The following is a 17,103-nucleotide window of genomic DNA, read 5'->3' as shown; positions in this document are numbered from 1 at the left end:
ATTTGTACACTGCACGTCTTTCATACGCTCTATATCCTTCAAGCAGCCATCCATTTCATTGTTTGCCCATTTTGTCCATTGTCTGTAGCGGATAAAAAACGGATGGAGCCACCCCGAAAATTAGCCTGTCCACTGTATTTGTTATTAATACGTTTTTTGTCCGTTGGCCAGTGAGACCAGGGGCCCGTTGCAGAAAGAGTTGAAATCAATCGCAACACTAAAAAATCAACCGCGTGCATTTGGGACTTGCGATTGATTTTTTTTTACTTGCGTTTAAAGGCAACTCTTTCTGCAACGGACCCCTGGTCTTTTTAGCTCCATAGTTGGCAATGTGCCTAGAGCATTTACAGGAGACCTGATATGAATTCCAAAGTCCGCTGGGTCTTAAAAATGAAAAAGATTCATTTTAGTGACTTTTGGTTTATTGGTTGACTGTTGGATATTAGGGAGTTTTCGCAAGAACACAATTAATGCATTGAAAATACCCGTCAAACAACTGGGGTCTTTGTCGAAAATATTGATGATCCGGAATAGCAATTTCGTCCTTAGTTCCGGAGCTGACAAGAAATTACAAAGATATGTTGTTTGTCCAGAGTTTAGGACGAACCTGTTATTTTGATTTACGAATTTTCGACAAAAGCCTTCCAGCTGTTCATTGTCGTTAAGACGGGGATTTAAAAAAATATTGCATTTTTTAATCCGTAATGCGCAGCGGGTTCGAGCGAAAACTCCCTAATCAGTTTGGTGACTTCTGGTTGATTCAGTGACTGATGGATATTGGTATGAAGGTGTCCAGAATTATTCAGCCACTGACTGTGCAGGGATGGCTGTCATCTGTGTATTGCTCTTATCTTCATAGGAGGCAGCTGAATTGTTTAAGTTTGGAGATTCCACAAATCCTTCGAAGAGCGCCCCAAACGACGTCATCGAGCCAGTGAACAACTCTTTGATGGCTACTCGGAACTGTGGGTATTGGATGGTGTAGATGAAAGGGTTTGCGCAGGAGTTGCAGAAGGCTAACAAGGTCAGGATGCGATTGAGATCGCCGTAAAGGTACGTGTAATCTATCACCCCGACGTTGAACAGGAAGTAGCCTATGCTGTTGGGCCCCCAACAGACTATGAAGATGATTATCACTATCAGGAGAAGCTTTATCACACGGTTCTTGGCTTTGAGGAGGCGGTAAGAGGAGGTTGAGCGAGCCCCACTTTCGACGCCACCTTTCCCGAAGAATAGAGCTTGTCGATAGAGGGCGTGAGCGGTGATTGCCTGTGTGCCCAGCATGATGAGCGAAGGGAACAGGAAATGGAGAAGAAAGGACGTAACTCCGGCAACCTCTGCCGCTAGCTCGGACGAGTAAGAGTAGATGCAGGATTGGGTGGTTGGGTCTACGGATATAGAGAGTGGGATGAAACTATCTGCGACAATGGCTGCTAGCCAGATCAACAATATGGCAAGGACAACGTGATGCTTCCGCAGAATGCGGTTGAACTTGATGGGAAACACGACGGCAAAGAAGCGCTCCATGGATATGGTTGTCAGGGTAAAAATGGACACACTGACAGATAGCCACATGAAGAAGGATGTAAAGAGGATTCGGCAGTATAGCTCGCCAACCCAGGTGGAGGGTACGATTTTAGCTTCTGGGATGGGGATGATCAGCACGGAAGTCAGTAAATCAGCAAAGGCCAGAGCTCCTATTAGAGTGTCCGTAGATCTACTGGCAGACCTTCGTTTAAACAAGACGATTATCACCAGAAGGTTTCCGATGATTCCTAAGATTCCTAGGACTAATTGTAGGACCATGTTCCATGTCCAAAGCACTGGTGCCCAGAAAAAAAGGTCAGTACCCATAGTCGTGACCTCTATTTCCTCCGTGGAACCAATACCGTAACCTAAGGTATTGAAGGTGACAGTTTCAAAGACATCATCTTGTGGAGGATACAGTGTGGTCTGGGTATCTTCTAATGCACCGATGCTACTAAAGGATACATCTGTGGTAGTTGCATCAGGAGTCGAAGTCACATTCTCACCCATTGTTCCTCCAAGGAACATCATCGAGAAGATGAGTAGTGCATACATTACCATTGCAGAGTGCGGCGCCATATTATTCATATCCAGGACAATCTGAGTATAGAAAGAAAATAAGAGTGGAATGTTAGACTGTAAACGTCTGGAAGGTATTAATACGTTTGATACTTTTAGGGTTATTCAAGGTTTTATACATATCAAACATACCACACTTTCAACAATGTCGACAACTCAGTACAAACAACAATATTAAACAAGACAAACAATAATATTATACAATACAAATTATTAAAGGTAAGCATAAGTAAATATCGTAAAATATGAAAAGTGTACTTAATATAACAATATAGAAAAATGTACTATAATGCATTCTTGTAAATGGTTGTAATATAATGACAGAGAAAGAAAATGTGAGGTGTGGATATGGGGAGCCAAAGGTAAAAGCAGAGCTTATGGCAGTATATTCCAATCACCATCTGCGCCTTACGGGCACAGCAAATCTGGAACCTTGCCCGATCATCGCTGTATAACAATCCTCTCGTTTAAACGATCAATCTAGCACGATTAAGCTCGACTATAATCTCAGTAGGAACTGGCACTCACAAAAAAATGTTACAGTTACACCAGCAAAACCGTCTCCAAGCCGACGGATGGCATGTCATCGGAAAGTATCGTACTAGCTTTGGGTCGGTCCAAGGTGTGTTTTGCCGATGTGACTGCAGCCCAAAGATTCAAATACCTCCAAGACATTGTGCCACGTTGGGTAGCAGAAGCTTGACAAACTCCCCAAATGTATGGCACTACAAGGCATTAGAGTAATGGATACATTTTGGCATTATGCAGTCCATGCACAACTTAAAATAAAACAGTATGAGCATGATGAATCCTATATATTTATGTATACGTGTATTTTTTTCTAACTAAAGGTTTCATTGTGGACAGACGGGTTGGTAGTGTTCAGGAATTTGTAACAAGATCGCGCACCAGTATATTTATTTATTTTGTTAATTTAGCCAAATGTCGTAAATATTGATGTACTTGGAAACGAAGGCCAACTGGAATGTTTATACCTGTTTTACAGATTATAATCCAGTAATACATCTGTGCGCTCCAGTTACTCAATCACCGACAGACGTATGAACGAATGCCCTTGGACACGTTGAAATTATCTAATTAGGGGGAAAACGTCGGTTATCCTTGTAAAGTGCAGGGGTGCCACATGTAATGTAGGCGGGGCGACCCTCCTCCCCCCCCCCATTTCAAGCAATAATATTAAATGAACAATAATATGTGATTAAAATAGCGCACGTAATCCCCCTTGTTAAGTGCTCATGGCGCTCTACTCCTCTACTCTATATAGCTAAGCTATAGTCTACCAATTCATATGCTCACAGCTTATGGAGGGATTACTTCCTGCCGGTGCCCATTTACCTCACAAGGGATGAGTGCAGCAAAATCTGGGTAAATTTCATGCTGAAGGAAAACACGCCATGGCTGGGAATCAAACCCACGCCCATCAGATTGAAAGACGAGAGTCCTGCTCATGTTTAAAAAAGCCCAGGTTAGAACTACACTCTAAATTGAATGAAATATTACCGGATTTCCAAAGCTTAAACAATAATGATAAATTTAAACTAATGATGTCGAATTCCGAAATAGACTTAAACGCAATAATAGTTAAGGGAATAAGTGCAATGTTTGATAAACGTCTGGAGCTCTTGCAACATAATAAGTAATGTATTCATAATAAAAATAATGACAATGATAATAGTGATAATAATAATAATAGTGATAATAATAATAACAATAATAATAATAACAATAACAATAATAATAACTAATAATAATAATATAACTTTTTATAGCGCCTAATACTCAAGGTTTTTAAGTGCTTTACATTGTAATTATTTACCCTTACCTATACCCTTTTATTTATTTATTTTTTCACCTGAATATGGCTAATAGATAAAAGTAGAAAATTTTTGTTATTATTGATCTGCTTATGTTTCAATATTGTTGTTGTCATTATTATTGTTATTATTGTTACCATTCTCCTCAAGCTCCCCTTCCTCTTTAAATATCACAATGTACTTATTATAATTTGTATTAATTCATTATTATGTAAATATGAATTATTTCAGTAGGTCATGTGACCTAGGACTCCACATACTGTATTATGTTTATGTTTATTATGTATATTATTATGTAAAAAGTGTGCTATATCCTATTATGTATCATATTAGGTATATGCCTATTATGTATTTTTATGTATGTATTATTATAATATTATGTATATCATTTAAATTATTTTGTTTCTGTTTGTGTTTCATTGTATAATTTTGAGAACAATCCAACATGTTTGTGATTATAATCAATAAATTTTGAATTGAATTGAATTGACTTACAACCTGATCACGATGAGCCACTATCATGACTATGGCTCATCAAAAAATAATGAATTTAAATAAATTGACCTATCATGTTTCCTGTGTCTTGGCGCATTTTGTGAGGTAGCGGGTAGGCGGGGAGCAACACAGCTGATAAGATCCTACGGGAGTTTCTTCAATAGAAATGATAAACAGTTAAAAGAAAGAGGGGACCTGTTGACAAAAGAAATGAGATGTTTTTAATGGGGATAGCTGCTTCATAGTCATACGTTATATGGTTCAGCCCTTTTAAAACGCCCCCCCCCGAGATGTCTCGATCGCCCCCTGAATGAAACCTCATGAGTAATTTAGTGCGATACTTCCGAAAATAATGATTTGCGCGGCAGTCTTTTGCGATAATTATTATAATAGTGGTTGCCCTCGGGAAATCCAGTTTCCGTTAACATTAACCAAGAAAATAACTGTACCGTGTTTAGAGGAGCCGCTTGACCGGGGGCTTTGGGCTGCTCCCCGTTCAATAATCGTGTTTAACTGATTGTTTGCCTTCCTCTGATAATAAAGATACATATAATCATGTTACAAATTATATTCTTTCATGACAAATAATTATTGTGGTTAATCTATATTTTTTTAATGGTGTTTTGTGAAAATGGAAGAAGAGAAACGTATATTTTAATTGAATGAACGAAAAGTAGTAGTACTATAGTAGTAATACTAGTAGAAGCAGTATATGCCTTATTATTATTGTTATTATTATTACTATTTATAGTATTATCATTATCATCATTATTTCTATTTATGTTTTTATCATAAATCATCAAGAATCCCAATATTTACAGGGAATTGGCAGGATAACAAAAAAATCAAAACATAGAATATATATCAAAAACAAAAAAGGCAGAATATAGTATACTATAATATACTATAATAAAACATACTAGTAAGGAATTATTATCATTTTATTATTGTTATTAATATTATTATTATCATCATCATTATTAGTAGTAGTAGTAGTAGCAGTAGTAGTAGTGGTAGTAGTAGTAGTAGTAGTAGTAGTAGTAAAATTAGTAGTAGTTGTTGTTGTTGTAGTAGAAGTAGTAGTAATAGTAGCAGTATTATTAGTAGTAGTAGTATTACTATTATTATCATTATTATTACTATCATCATCATCATCATTATTATTTCATTTTCTTTTATTGTGAAGATTCTTAAAACTATACTGGTTCACAATAGCCATGATGTGTTCCCGTTATTCCAGAAAAAACGCCACATATACTGTATACCCAGTACGTAACGGAGCAATACATTTATCCAAACTTTCAAAAGTAGTTATTTCGGCTTCAAAGGCTAATTAGAAACTACTTATCCAAACGAGTAACTCTTGCATCGACCATGATACGGCAGATTTTGGCAAATGCACACTCTGGTAAATTACCATCATGTGCAATTTATCGAATTTTTCCGTATCTATGTTACGGCAGATTTTGGTAATTTACAAAAAAAATGCAGTTGCCAAAATGAGCCGTTACATATAAGTTTACGACACATATTTGGTAACTTCTGGGATTATTCGCTTATTTGGTGATTGCATTTTAAAAAAAATACAAAATACCCTGTAACTACACAAGAGGGGAGGGGGGGGGGGGGGGCATTTGGTTTTGTCTCTATGTTCTATAAAACCACATCTATCTACAATTCATTTTGTCTAAGATTCTAAAGGTTCTAGGACTGCTAAGATTCTAATGGTCTTATACCCACTTCGTCCATTGCCACTTCAATTGCTTAATTATTTCAATTGACGGTTGATCCTATACTCATTTGGTCTAACTAATATTGGTCCAATACCCATGTGGTCTATTAAGTATAGGTCTACCCCGGGGGGCCACTTATATTGACGAGTGGATACCATGCGCGACCAAAAAGCACGTAAAAAGGATGTCTTTTTCACGATAGGGCACGTTACGTACGTAACGTAATAAGGGTGTAAAAAACACAAAAATAATGAAAAGAGGTATCTATTTCGCTAGGAAAATTACGTGTTTAGGGTGCTTTTCGAGACCCCATGGTCGCGCATGGTATCCACTCGTGAATGGAAGTGCCCCCCCCCCCCGGGAGGTCTACGCATTTGCGTGGCAATAACAGGTGCCAACGCCTCTGGCTCTTGCCTCTCACGCCCCCCCCCCCACACACACACAAACACATATTCACCCCTGTGAAAATTTTGACTTCCTCAATATCACATATTCGTTTTTTTCTTCAGATCACAAAATAAAAAAATTCATTTTTCCGATTGCCATTTGTTTCACAACCAAAACAGAAAACATTAACAGTAATCTGCCCAAAAAAATCATTGGTTTTTATTAAAATATCGGAGTCATGATATACACCACCTAGTTATAGAAATCCAGTGAGGTCAAACAAAATGGAATCTCCGATATTTAATTTAATTTATTGGATAACTCTGAAAAAATAATACGGAAAAAGATGTGGAATTTTTTTTATGTTGTTGTTGTTCTAAGATATTACAAGAGTTAAGCCTCGGTTATGCTGATATGACTCTCATTTAACTGTCAAATTCGCAGAAGCATGAGTGACACACCATATAAGGACGCGCTTAACTGTAATTGACATGTTAAAGGGGAAGTTCACCCTGAAGAAAACTTTGATGTAAAAATAGCAGAAAAAATATTTAAAAATATTGGTGAAGGTTTGAGGAAAATCCGTCAAAGAGTAAGAAAGTTATTAGAGTTCAAAGTTTTGGATTTGTGACGTCATAAACGAGCAGCTGCCCCATGTGTTATGTAATATAAAATGCATGAATTTCAAATTTTGCATGGTTCCTGATGACTTAATTTTGTTTTCTATTCATGATCGGGTGTGAAATGATTTGTCTATTGATATACATAAGGTACAGTGAAAAACCATTTTTAATTTTCTGAGAAAATGAAATTTCATTGATTTTTTACCATTCGTTATGTAGGAATGCTGCTCGCATATGACGTCACAAATCAAATAATTGAAATTCTAATAACTTTTCAATTATTTGATGAATTTTTCTCAAACCTTCGGCAATATTTTTTATTATTTTTTCTGCTATTTTTACAATAAACTTTTTGTCAGGGTGAACTTCCCCTTTAATTGCCCACTTTATGTGCAGTTCGATTCCCCCAAAAAGGATATAGTTTCCTCATTAAAAACCAAACCTGCATGACCTACACTCTAAAAACAAATCAGTCAAAAATGACTGGTTAATATGGTCAGCTGGGAGCAACTGTTATTCTAGTCATATTTGACTATTTTCTAGTCATATTTTACTGAAACAGAGTTACTTCTAGAATATATGTCAGAAATGTGAATATCAGTGATTGCCATATCAGTTGCTCCCAGCTGACTACTGGTCTAGTCAATGTGACTGATTTGTTTTAAGAGTGTAGGAGAAATTTAAAATAGTATTCATTTAATCAACATATTCTCTGGACTAAACACGCTAAAAGTAAACAAAAAAGTCTCACAGTTTCTTTTTACAATATTACTCGTAACCCAATTATTGAAACACTCGTTCCCCTTTTAAACATAATGGCCCGTATTCTGAAGTCGGTTTTAACTTAAACTCAGGTCTAAAGTTGTGGTTTAAGTTTGAGAAGCCAAAAGCATCAATTTTTTTTTATTAAGTTGTATGTTTCTTATGTTTACTGCGCTCATTCCTGATTCACTACTGGTGAAGACAATCATCTCATATACTTCCTACACAATTATGAATGATTTGAAAGCCGAGTGATCTGGAGTTTGATATCTCTACAGTTAGTGATTATGTAGCAATTGGCTGTCCATACTTAAACCGCAACTTTAAACCTGAGTTTAAGTTAAACCCGAATTCAGACATGTGAGAATACGGGCCAATGTGTTGTTTCTTCTAAAATTTTCTTGAAGTTACACGATATCACGTTCGTATACATTCGTAATTCCGAAGGTTCGTTAATCCGAAAGCGAAATAAGGTTCGTTGTTCCGAAGGATCGTTAATCCGAAAACGAAATAAGGTTCATTGTTCCGAAGGTTCGTTTATCCGAAAACGAAATGAGGTTTGTTGTTCCGAAGGTTCGTTTTTCCGAAAACAAAATGAGGTTTGTTGTTCATTTTTGTTTTCTGACTAACGAACCTTCGGAATTACGCATTATGAAAGATTTCTGCCTAAATGAGACAGAAAATCGTGTACAACTCTTGAACGCACACACAGGAGTGACCCTGAGTGCAAACAGCTGACTGTGTTACAACTTAGGGGTGATACATTTTCACAATAGGGGTGATCAAACTCACTGGAGGGACTTTAATTGACTTATAACAAAGAAATGTGTACTACAGTACTCCTGTTGAATGCTCTGATGAAAATTATATGAGTTTCAGATTCATTTGAACTGGAGGACAAGATTATTGTATATATCGAGTGCATTATGCATAAATCATACTACCATTGCGACCCCTGCCCGGCCGATGGTTCAGGCATGACGATCCTGAGTGACGTCACCGATAGAGACCTCAAATGCCAGGAGAGCCCATTCGACAACTAACTTCATCTAAAAAACACGTATTGAAGATAGCATCCAATGGGGAATGGATTTCATTTTCATAAAAAATACACTCCATTCTTCAATAAATCTTTCACCCCGTCGTTAACTGCCCATTCATTCTCGAGCAATGGGGGAATGAATACAGAGGCCCGAATTCACGAAAAACCTAGCTCCTGGTTTTTGGTGGTTTAAACCCCCTCCTGGTTTAAACCCCGAGCTGGGTTTTTCATTTACGTTTCACGAAAGAGGTTTAAACCCCGAGGGGGTTTAAATGCGTCATAAAACGTCATGAAACGTCATATTTTTTAGTCTGCTCTTAGATGTGGTTTAAACATAGAGATGTATATTATTGACACTAGAGGGCGGACTTCATCAAATTGCTGTGATTCCATGTTCGGGGCGGCCGCCATCTTAAAGAGGGCAAGAGCGCGGATTTATAACACACGGCTCTAGCAGTGATTCACCATATGATTTCTACTTTGATTTCCTCAAAATTAACTGAAAGGAGGGGAACTTCAGACCAAGCCCTGATCTACATCATATAATGCACGTACAGCAACCTATTTTTCCCCCGTTTTCTGGATGTTCAGTCCATCTCCTTTATAAAATATGCATGGTTATCATATATATTTAACATAAAAATGTTTTGCCTTGTGATTTTAACGTTGCATACAGCATTAAATTGAAAATATAATGTAAAAAAGTGAAATATGTGATATTCTCCCATAGAGCCGTGTGTTATAAATCCGCGCTCTTGATCTTGCCCTCTTTAAGATGGCGGCTGCGCAATGACAATGACAATGACAATGACAATGAATTTTATTCTTGAACGGCCCCGCCAGGGGGCATGGAAGAATAACAAACAAGTAAGATATAAAGATAACACAGAAAGCATATATATACTATTTACAAATCATGAACTTCATAAGGCAGACAACTTCAATTAACTAACTAATGATCAAATACTATTACTAAATAATAGTTAAATAGGTTCTTAATGGCAAACAGTGGCAGTAGTATCTTTCAAAATATGTATACAATGTAAAAGGAAAATAGTATGAAGACATCAAAATCTGGACATAATGATTTGACAGAATCGTGATAATTTCTTTAACACATTTTTGTTTCTAGAATTAAAAAGCTGCTTCATTTTCAAAACATTCGGTCGACGAGCATAAAAGGAATTAATCAGAGCTTTCCGATCTGTTTCAAAAAACGGACATTTAAAAAGAAAATGAAACTCGTCACCTGGATCATTCATTTTACACAAGGTGCACAATTTTACTTCTTGATCAGGAAATCACAGCCGCATTACGCGCGCGTCAATACGAGCAATTACTCTAGTGTCAATTATGGTTAATTGTACGAGCATGCGCACTTGAGGAGTTAATGAATAATCGCTGAAGCGCATAGTTGCCAGAGTTGGCATAATTATGCTTTTTGGCATAATTTGGACCACTTCAGCATCTGGCATTATGCTTGGCATAATTTGACAAAATTTAGCATAATTTTAGCATAATTTGGACTTTTTTGGTGAAACAATTTTCCCCGACCCTACAAAATGTGAGACGACTTGCCCTTGCTGAACCGAGGCCGGATGAGCGGTCTCGGGGTGACTGAGTTGTCTACCGGGTGAGTTGTCCAAAATTTAAACTCAAACTCGTACACGTACTCCATAATTCTCTAGCTCTCAACACTACACACAGTATGCCTTCCTTTGGAAGGCATGTATGCATATCGTATTTCTGTGTGTCAACACACAGAGATACGATCTTACGTATACGTATTGCTCCTAGAGAGGCAACTCTTTTCGCGCGTTTTTTTATTTTCCATAGGTTTTGTACATAACAAACATGGCTGCCATTTGGCCAATTTGAAGGTTGATTTTGGAAGGTCAATGTTTAATTCATGATAATGAAGTCAAAATACGCATAATGCACTTGTATGATTGGATAAAACGCTAATGTTTTATTCATGTCCTCATGCATTAAACATTTTTTCCCGTCCCACAATTCCCTACGATATCTGTGCGAAGTCATGTCGTTCTTTTTGATTCTGCGAAATTCAACTTTTTGAAATACAATAGCAAGTCTCAGTGGCGTAACTACGGGGGGGGGGGGCATGTGGGGGCACGTGCCCCCGCCCAATCGGCTGGCTAAAAAAAAACGGGGAAAAGGAGAAAAAGAGGGAAAAAGAGAAACGTAGTGGGGGAAAGAAGAAATTGTTGTTTATCATAGTATTATATTATGTTATGTAACATAAGAAGCATTTTTTCACAACTTTATGAAACATTATTTGCCTAATTGTGTCTTCATTGTTCCTGGCGCTCACATAGACATTTTAACGAGATATATAAAACTGCTGTACTAAAGCCTCCCGTTTTCAAATCAATGTACAACAAAATAATATATTTCCTCTCAATTAGAGTTATTATTGTTTTAAGTAGTAATATATTCTTTTTTATGACTACTGAAAGTTATTGCCCTATTTTAAGGTCTTAATATAAAACATTTCCTGTCCGTGCTAACGTTCGCATTAGTGGATTGGTGAGATTTCTGCTCTTCATGAACTCCTAAAATCAGTCCTTAAAATGTCAATTTTTCTGATCTGAATATAAAAAATTTTTTAGCTCGCGCTTCGCGCTCGCAGTATTTCATTAGTGAGATGCGTATGCTAATCATGATTACAATGACTTCAAAAAGTGCTCCATGTGTTTAGATGTAATTCTAACAAAATCAGCAAGCACTTGGCACTTGCATTAGATTACTATGGTGAGATATGTATAGGCCTACTCTGACTTAATGGATTCGTAACTATAGTCCTTAAAATATCCATGTTTGGGTTCAATATATACAAAAATTTCAGCTCGCGCTTCGCGCTCGCAATATTGGTTAGTCAAATACGTAGGGTCTTAGAGAATTCCTACAAACAACCCTTAGAATGCCCCTCTTCAGGTCTATATTTCCTAAATTTTCAGCTCGCGCTTTCACGCTTGCAGTATTTGATTAGTAAGATACGTATGATAATCATGATTACATGACTACAAAAGGTGCTTCATGACTGTGTTTAGATGTAATTCTAACAAAATCAGCAAAGGATGGCACTATAGCATTAGATGACTATGGTGAGATATACTCTTAATGGATTCTAAAATATAATCCTTAAAATTTCCTTGTTTAGGGTCAGTATATACAAAAATTTTAGCTCGCGCTTCGAGCTTGCATTGTTTGTTTAACGAGACAGTTAAGTATCATGATTACAAAACAATTCGCTTGTAATGTCAATTTTTAGCCCTCAATATCAAAAATTTTCAGCTCGCGCTCGCATTATTTAATCAGTGAGATACATATTCGTTTGATGGCACTGCATGTCCTTAAAATATCTCTATTAGTTCAGTATACCTGACAACTGAGCGCGCTTCGCGCGCTCTCTAAGTGACCCGAAATTTTTGCTGGTGCCCCCCCAATGCCGTGACCCACGGTACGCCACTGGCAAGTCTAATTATCTGTTTTTAGAATTGATGTTCGAAATTTGTTTAAACTTTTTTTTCCAGATGTCTTGTTAAACCTTAAACTTGAATGTTGTAGGTGTTTTCAGATGCCTTGATATACCTTATAAACTTGAATGGTTTAGGTACATGTGTCATCAGATGCCTTGTTGGACCTTTGACTTGACTTCTGTGTTTTCACTTTCCACATGCCTTTTTATATTAAACTTGAAACTTGTGTGTTCAGATACCTTGATATACATACATGAAACTTGCTGCTGTCTTTCCACTTGTCTTTTTTTATACATTACACTTGAATTTTGCTATGAGATGCCTTGCCATACCTCAAACTTGATGACTTGTTATACCTCAAACTTTACTTTTGTAGTTATTTTCATATGCTTTGCAAACTTTGACAACAAATATACATGCCTTGTTATACCTTATTAAGTAACTGCATAGCCTTTCAACCAATTCTATTCAAAACCAAAAAGAGGTACTCCCTCCCGTTAGTGTGCGAATTGCAGAATCTAGCTTATATGTCGGTCATTCCCATGTAAAATGTATTCAGTTGGCAAGTACATGTGTACTCCTGTTTTCATGAAGTAAGACTGTTATCTGCTTCTGAATTTTGGTAGCTATGTAATTGTTATACATGTTGGTAGATGCATTGTTATGCTTGTATATAGATTTGATATTAAGTCATGAGTTTAAAGGTCAGAAGTCTGAGGTATTTCATTTTGTGCATGCACACATTATAGATTATATAAAAATACTTATGTTGACTCAGGGTCTCTGTGAAAATACCTCACAAATAAGCTGCAGATGCCAATAATTATACCAGACATATATGGAAATATATGCGTCATTTTGTGTTGTTCTTTCTCTGGTTGTAATTCAGTTGTGCATGACAGATGTTGATTCATGATGTCATAATCGCAGTTAGGGAACAAATGGGTTGAGAAAAAAAATATACCATTTTTTAATTTTATTTTAAGCAGTCACAAAATTTGAGACAGAAATATTCAATAATGTTGTTGTCTTTTATAGATTTGAAGCAATTCCTGCAGCATCATTCAGAAAAAAAAGATATAACATGAATTTTACATGCTTACTACAAGAAAGTTTCCCCCTCAGTTACTATGTCAACCAAGTATTCCCATGCAGGATCTAAAAATCTTATTTTGAATATAGAACTATACCCCTTTCAGCAAGCTTGACTATTCTGTTTATTAAAGATTAGAATAAAGACAGGCAGGGTGTGAGTGGCGATGCAAGGCTGGATGCATTTTGTGTTTGTGTGGGGGGGGGCTCAGGCCAATATTTTTATGTTTTTTTTTAAAGTCTTCACAATCTGGACAAGATACATACAGGTTTTCATACCCCCTGCCCCTTCTTTCAGGCTTCTCCCAGCGCATGAGAACCGTGCAAGTCATTGCAAGCAGTTTTGCATCTACTTAGCAAATTGTTTTTTGTAATTGAATTGTCCAATTTTTTTATTATTTTTTTATATTTGATTTTATAATTTAAAAAAAAATCAAATTTTATTTTCAATTTTTTGTTTTTTTAATAGTTTTTATTTTATTTATATAGACCTATTTATTTATTTCATTTGATTTCAAAAAATTGTTTAGTCATCTCACCCATTTTTGCATAAATTTTAGCGTAATTTAGTATTTTTTTCTGCTCCATGTTGTTATTTCATTTGGCATAATTTTAGCATAATTTTGCGGTCCTCCCTAGCATAATTTCATTTTGAGCGCTGGCCACACTGCTGAAGCGAAGAAAACTTTTCTTGCGTTCCTGGACCTGTCAAGCAGTCTTCTTGATTAGAAATTCGTAAGTATTCTTCTTTGAATTCGTAAAATAAACTCCCTCTTTCCTTCTATGGAATATATTGATACGTTTTTTGCAGTTATATGAAATTGGTAGTATTGTTTTTCATGATTGCGAACGAGGTTTTTATATTGACAAGTCCTAGTCCAGACGATGCACTTTATCGTCGGGTGTGTATTGCCACAGTCCCATCCGTGCATTTAAGTGTTGGGATATTTTGACGCTGTGTTGTTGAACGAATTGAAGGTGCTCAGCCGCGGGCCGGGCTTAATTCATTGTTTTATGAGCTTCACAATGATGTTTATATTATTATGCCATCTATATCTTAATTTGTGAATGTCAAGATAAAAATGAAATATCTAAATCTATATAATTTTTGTACTATTTGGTGCATTTTAAGAGGAGAAACTCGGAAAGAATTTTTTTTTTCAATTTGATTTTGAATTTGCCTTGACTAAACTTTGTACTAAAAAGCCTGAATTGCAATTCAAAATATACATTTGTAGATCGAGACCTACCTTTTTTCTTTCAGCACAGGCCAATTTTTTAGGCTGTAGGAATATTAAAGAGTTGATTACTCAAAGTTTGGTCTAAACTAAAGTCTTTTCTTTTGCAAATAGAGAAAATAGAGCCCCCCCCCCAAAAAAAAGATTTAAGTTAAGACAGTCATTAGGCCTAGAGAGGCCTAATTTTGAAAGGCATATTCACAGTTTCAAACAAATTATTACAATGTTTTTTTAATTTATTTATCATTCACCGTGTTCATTGTGAGATTTGCATTTAAAAAGTGATAAACCAATGAATATTTTTTTTAAATGATTTTTTTTTTTTTTTAACTTTGACCATTGTTTCACAGAATTACATCGGCATCAGAGGTACCATACAGTGTAGGTCTCTATGGATTATCTCCATCTTCTTCACAGCCTTAAATTACTAAGAGGTATGATTATTAATTTGGTTTACATTGTTTTGATTTGTTTAAAAGTATTATTGAAATGATTTGTTAAGATATCGAACATGAAATATTTAGAATGAAGAAATGAAATGGCTTGAATGTAGTTTTTGTTAATCTCAGGAAGTAAATTAAGATTGCAGTAATTATGTTGGCAGATCAAATCTACATGCACATGTACAGTTTGGAATGATTATAAAGATCACAAAATAAAAGAATTAAAAATAATATTCAACTCTTCTGCATACAGCTACCTTTCCCAAGACATTGTGGGCTACGTGATGCTAAAAATCCATCAAAATCGTACAAGGATGGCCATCTCGAGATCAGTATCGACTGTCAAAAGAAACCGTCACCAATATGCTGGAAGCCGAAATGAAGAGGGACACACAGAGGATTGATCAACTTCCTGTTTATTTGCAGGTGTTGACAACTCTCCATTTTTATGCAGTGGGTAAGTAATTTAATTTTTCATAAACGATTATTGAATGTTTCTTGGCACTGTTAAATCTAAATGACTGAGATTGTTTCTATAATTTTAGGACTCCAGATAAAGCTGATGACAATATCTAGAAATCAGAGAAGGAGCACATAAATAAGAGTATCATTTCAGCAAACAGTCAAGTACCTATGAATTGCATAATTTAAAAATTCCAAAACTACCACAGCAGTAGTGAGGCTCTGCTTTTACAACTGTTATGTCAGGTTAGAGTTATAAATTTTGCCATTAACCCGTGGTAGAGCTTCATGAGGTTCACCAAACTTGTACACAAAATTTTGAAATTTTGAGTATAAAATTATGCTAATTTATGCAAAATTTATTCATGCTAATTTATGCGAAATTCATAATCACAAAAAATGCTTCTGTATTTGTAGACCAATTTTGATTTTTTTTTCATCCGTCTGGTAGAGCTACATGTACATGAGGGTCCCCAAATTTCCACACAGACTTGAAATTTTGACTAGAAAATTATTTATGTTAATTTATGCAAAATTTATTCATATATCACAAAAAAATGCTTCTATGTCACTTCTCTATTAATTTCAATTCTGTTTCCTCAATTTATGTCACAAATATAATTCACTAGTGACGACTTGGCTGAAATTAAAAATTGATGGTACATTGTTCGGGTACTGTACAACCCAATTATTTTTTTTTTACTTTCAATCAAAAGATGTGCAAAACTTCAAGGTAAAAAGTCATTAAAGCATTGGGCAAAAAAATTATTCAATAGTTGTTTTTGAAGTCAGCACTGCTGCTATATTGAATCGCATAATGATGGCGAGACTGCCAAAGGCGTTCCACTTGTTAAAATATATTGGAGAAAATTGTATGATATTTGTACACGTTGAATATTCATTGTTTAATTAACTTCTGTATGTGCTTCAATGAAATGTTTTAAATTACCTCAAAACAATCACCTCACCCATCAACCATATGGTTTGTTTTTATTTTACAGGATCATTTTAAAAGATGCATGGTGATGAGGCAGCAATATCGCAGTCATCAATGTGTCAGAAGCTAAAGCAAGAAGGAAGAGGCAATACATGAAGATTCCCACAACAAGAGAAGTTGAAGCAACTCAGAGACAGTTCTATCTTACTGTTAGATTTCCAGGAGTGAAAGGTGCAATTGATGGGACACATGTCTACAACAAGAGCCGGGGGGGGGGGGGGATTGGGCCATATGCTTCTTATATACCCCTTCCAACTTCATGTGGAGAGGAATGCCTATAACAATGGCAAAAGCATTAAGAACATAGAAACACAGAGTTCATTCAAATTCATGAAGAATACTTTACTTCTTTATTTGTTAATAAATTGATTGGTATAATTTCGGTATT

General features: G+C 35.9%; 1 protein-coding gene and 1 long non-coding RNA gene across 2 annotated transcripts; one reads left to right on the top strand and one right to left on the bottom strand.

Annotated features, from left to right (window-relative positions):
• Positions 1-783: 783 nt before the first annotated feature.
• Positions 784-2,116, bottom strand: LOC121416644 (allatostatin-A receptor-like). Its single transcript, XM_041610121.1, has one exon. It carries the CDS (start codon positions 2,113-2,115, stop codon positions 799-801), a length of 1,317 nt encoding a protein of 438 aa, XP_041466055.1. The 5' UTR covers position 2,116; the 3' UTR covers positions 784-798.
• Positions 2,117-14,272: 12,156 nt separating this feature from the next.
• Positions 14,273-16,844, top strand: LOC121416643. The gene is made up of 4 exons (XR_005970225.1): positions 14,273-14,310; positions 15,164-15,247; positions 15,510-15,713; positions 16,720-16,844. It is a non-coding gene; the product is annotated as an uncharacterized LOC121416643 (long non-coding RNA).
• Positions 16,845-17,103: the final 259 nt, after the last annotated feature.

This window comes from Lytechinus variegatus, chromosome 6 (genome assembly GCF_018143015.1).
Source record: "Lytechinus variegatus isolate NC3 chromosome 6, Lvar_3.0, whole genome shotgun sequence".
Classification (NCBI taxonomy): Eukaryota; Metazoa; Echinodermata; class Echinoidea; order Temnopleuroida; family Toxopneustidae; genus Lytechinus; species Lytechinus variegatus.
Note: the sequence above shows the minus strand (reverse complement) of the source record. Positions and strands in the feature narration are given on the sequence as shown.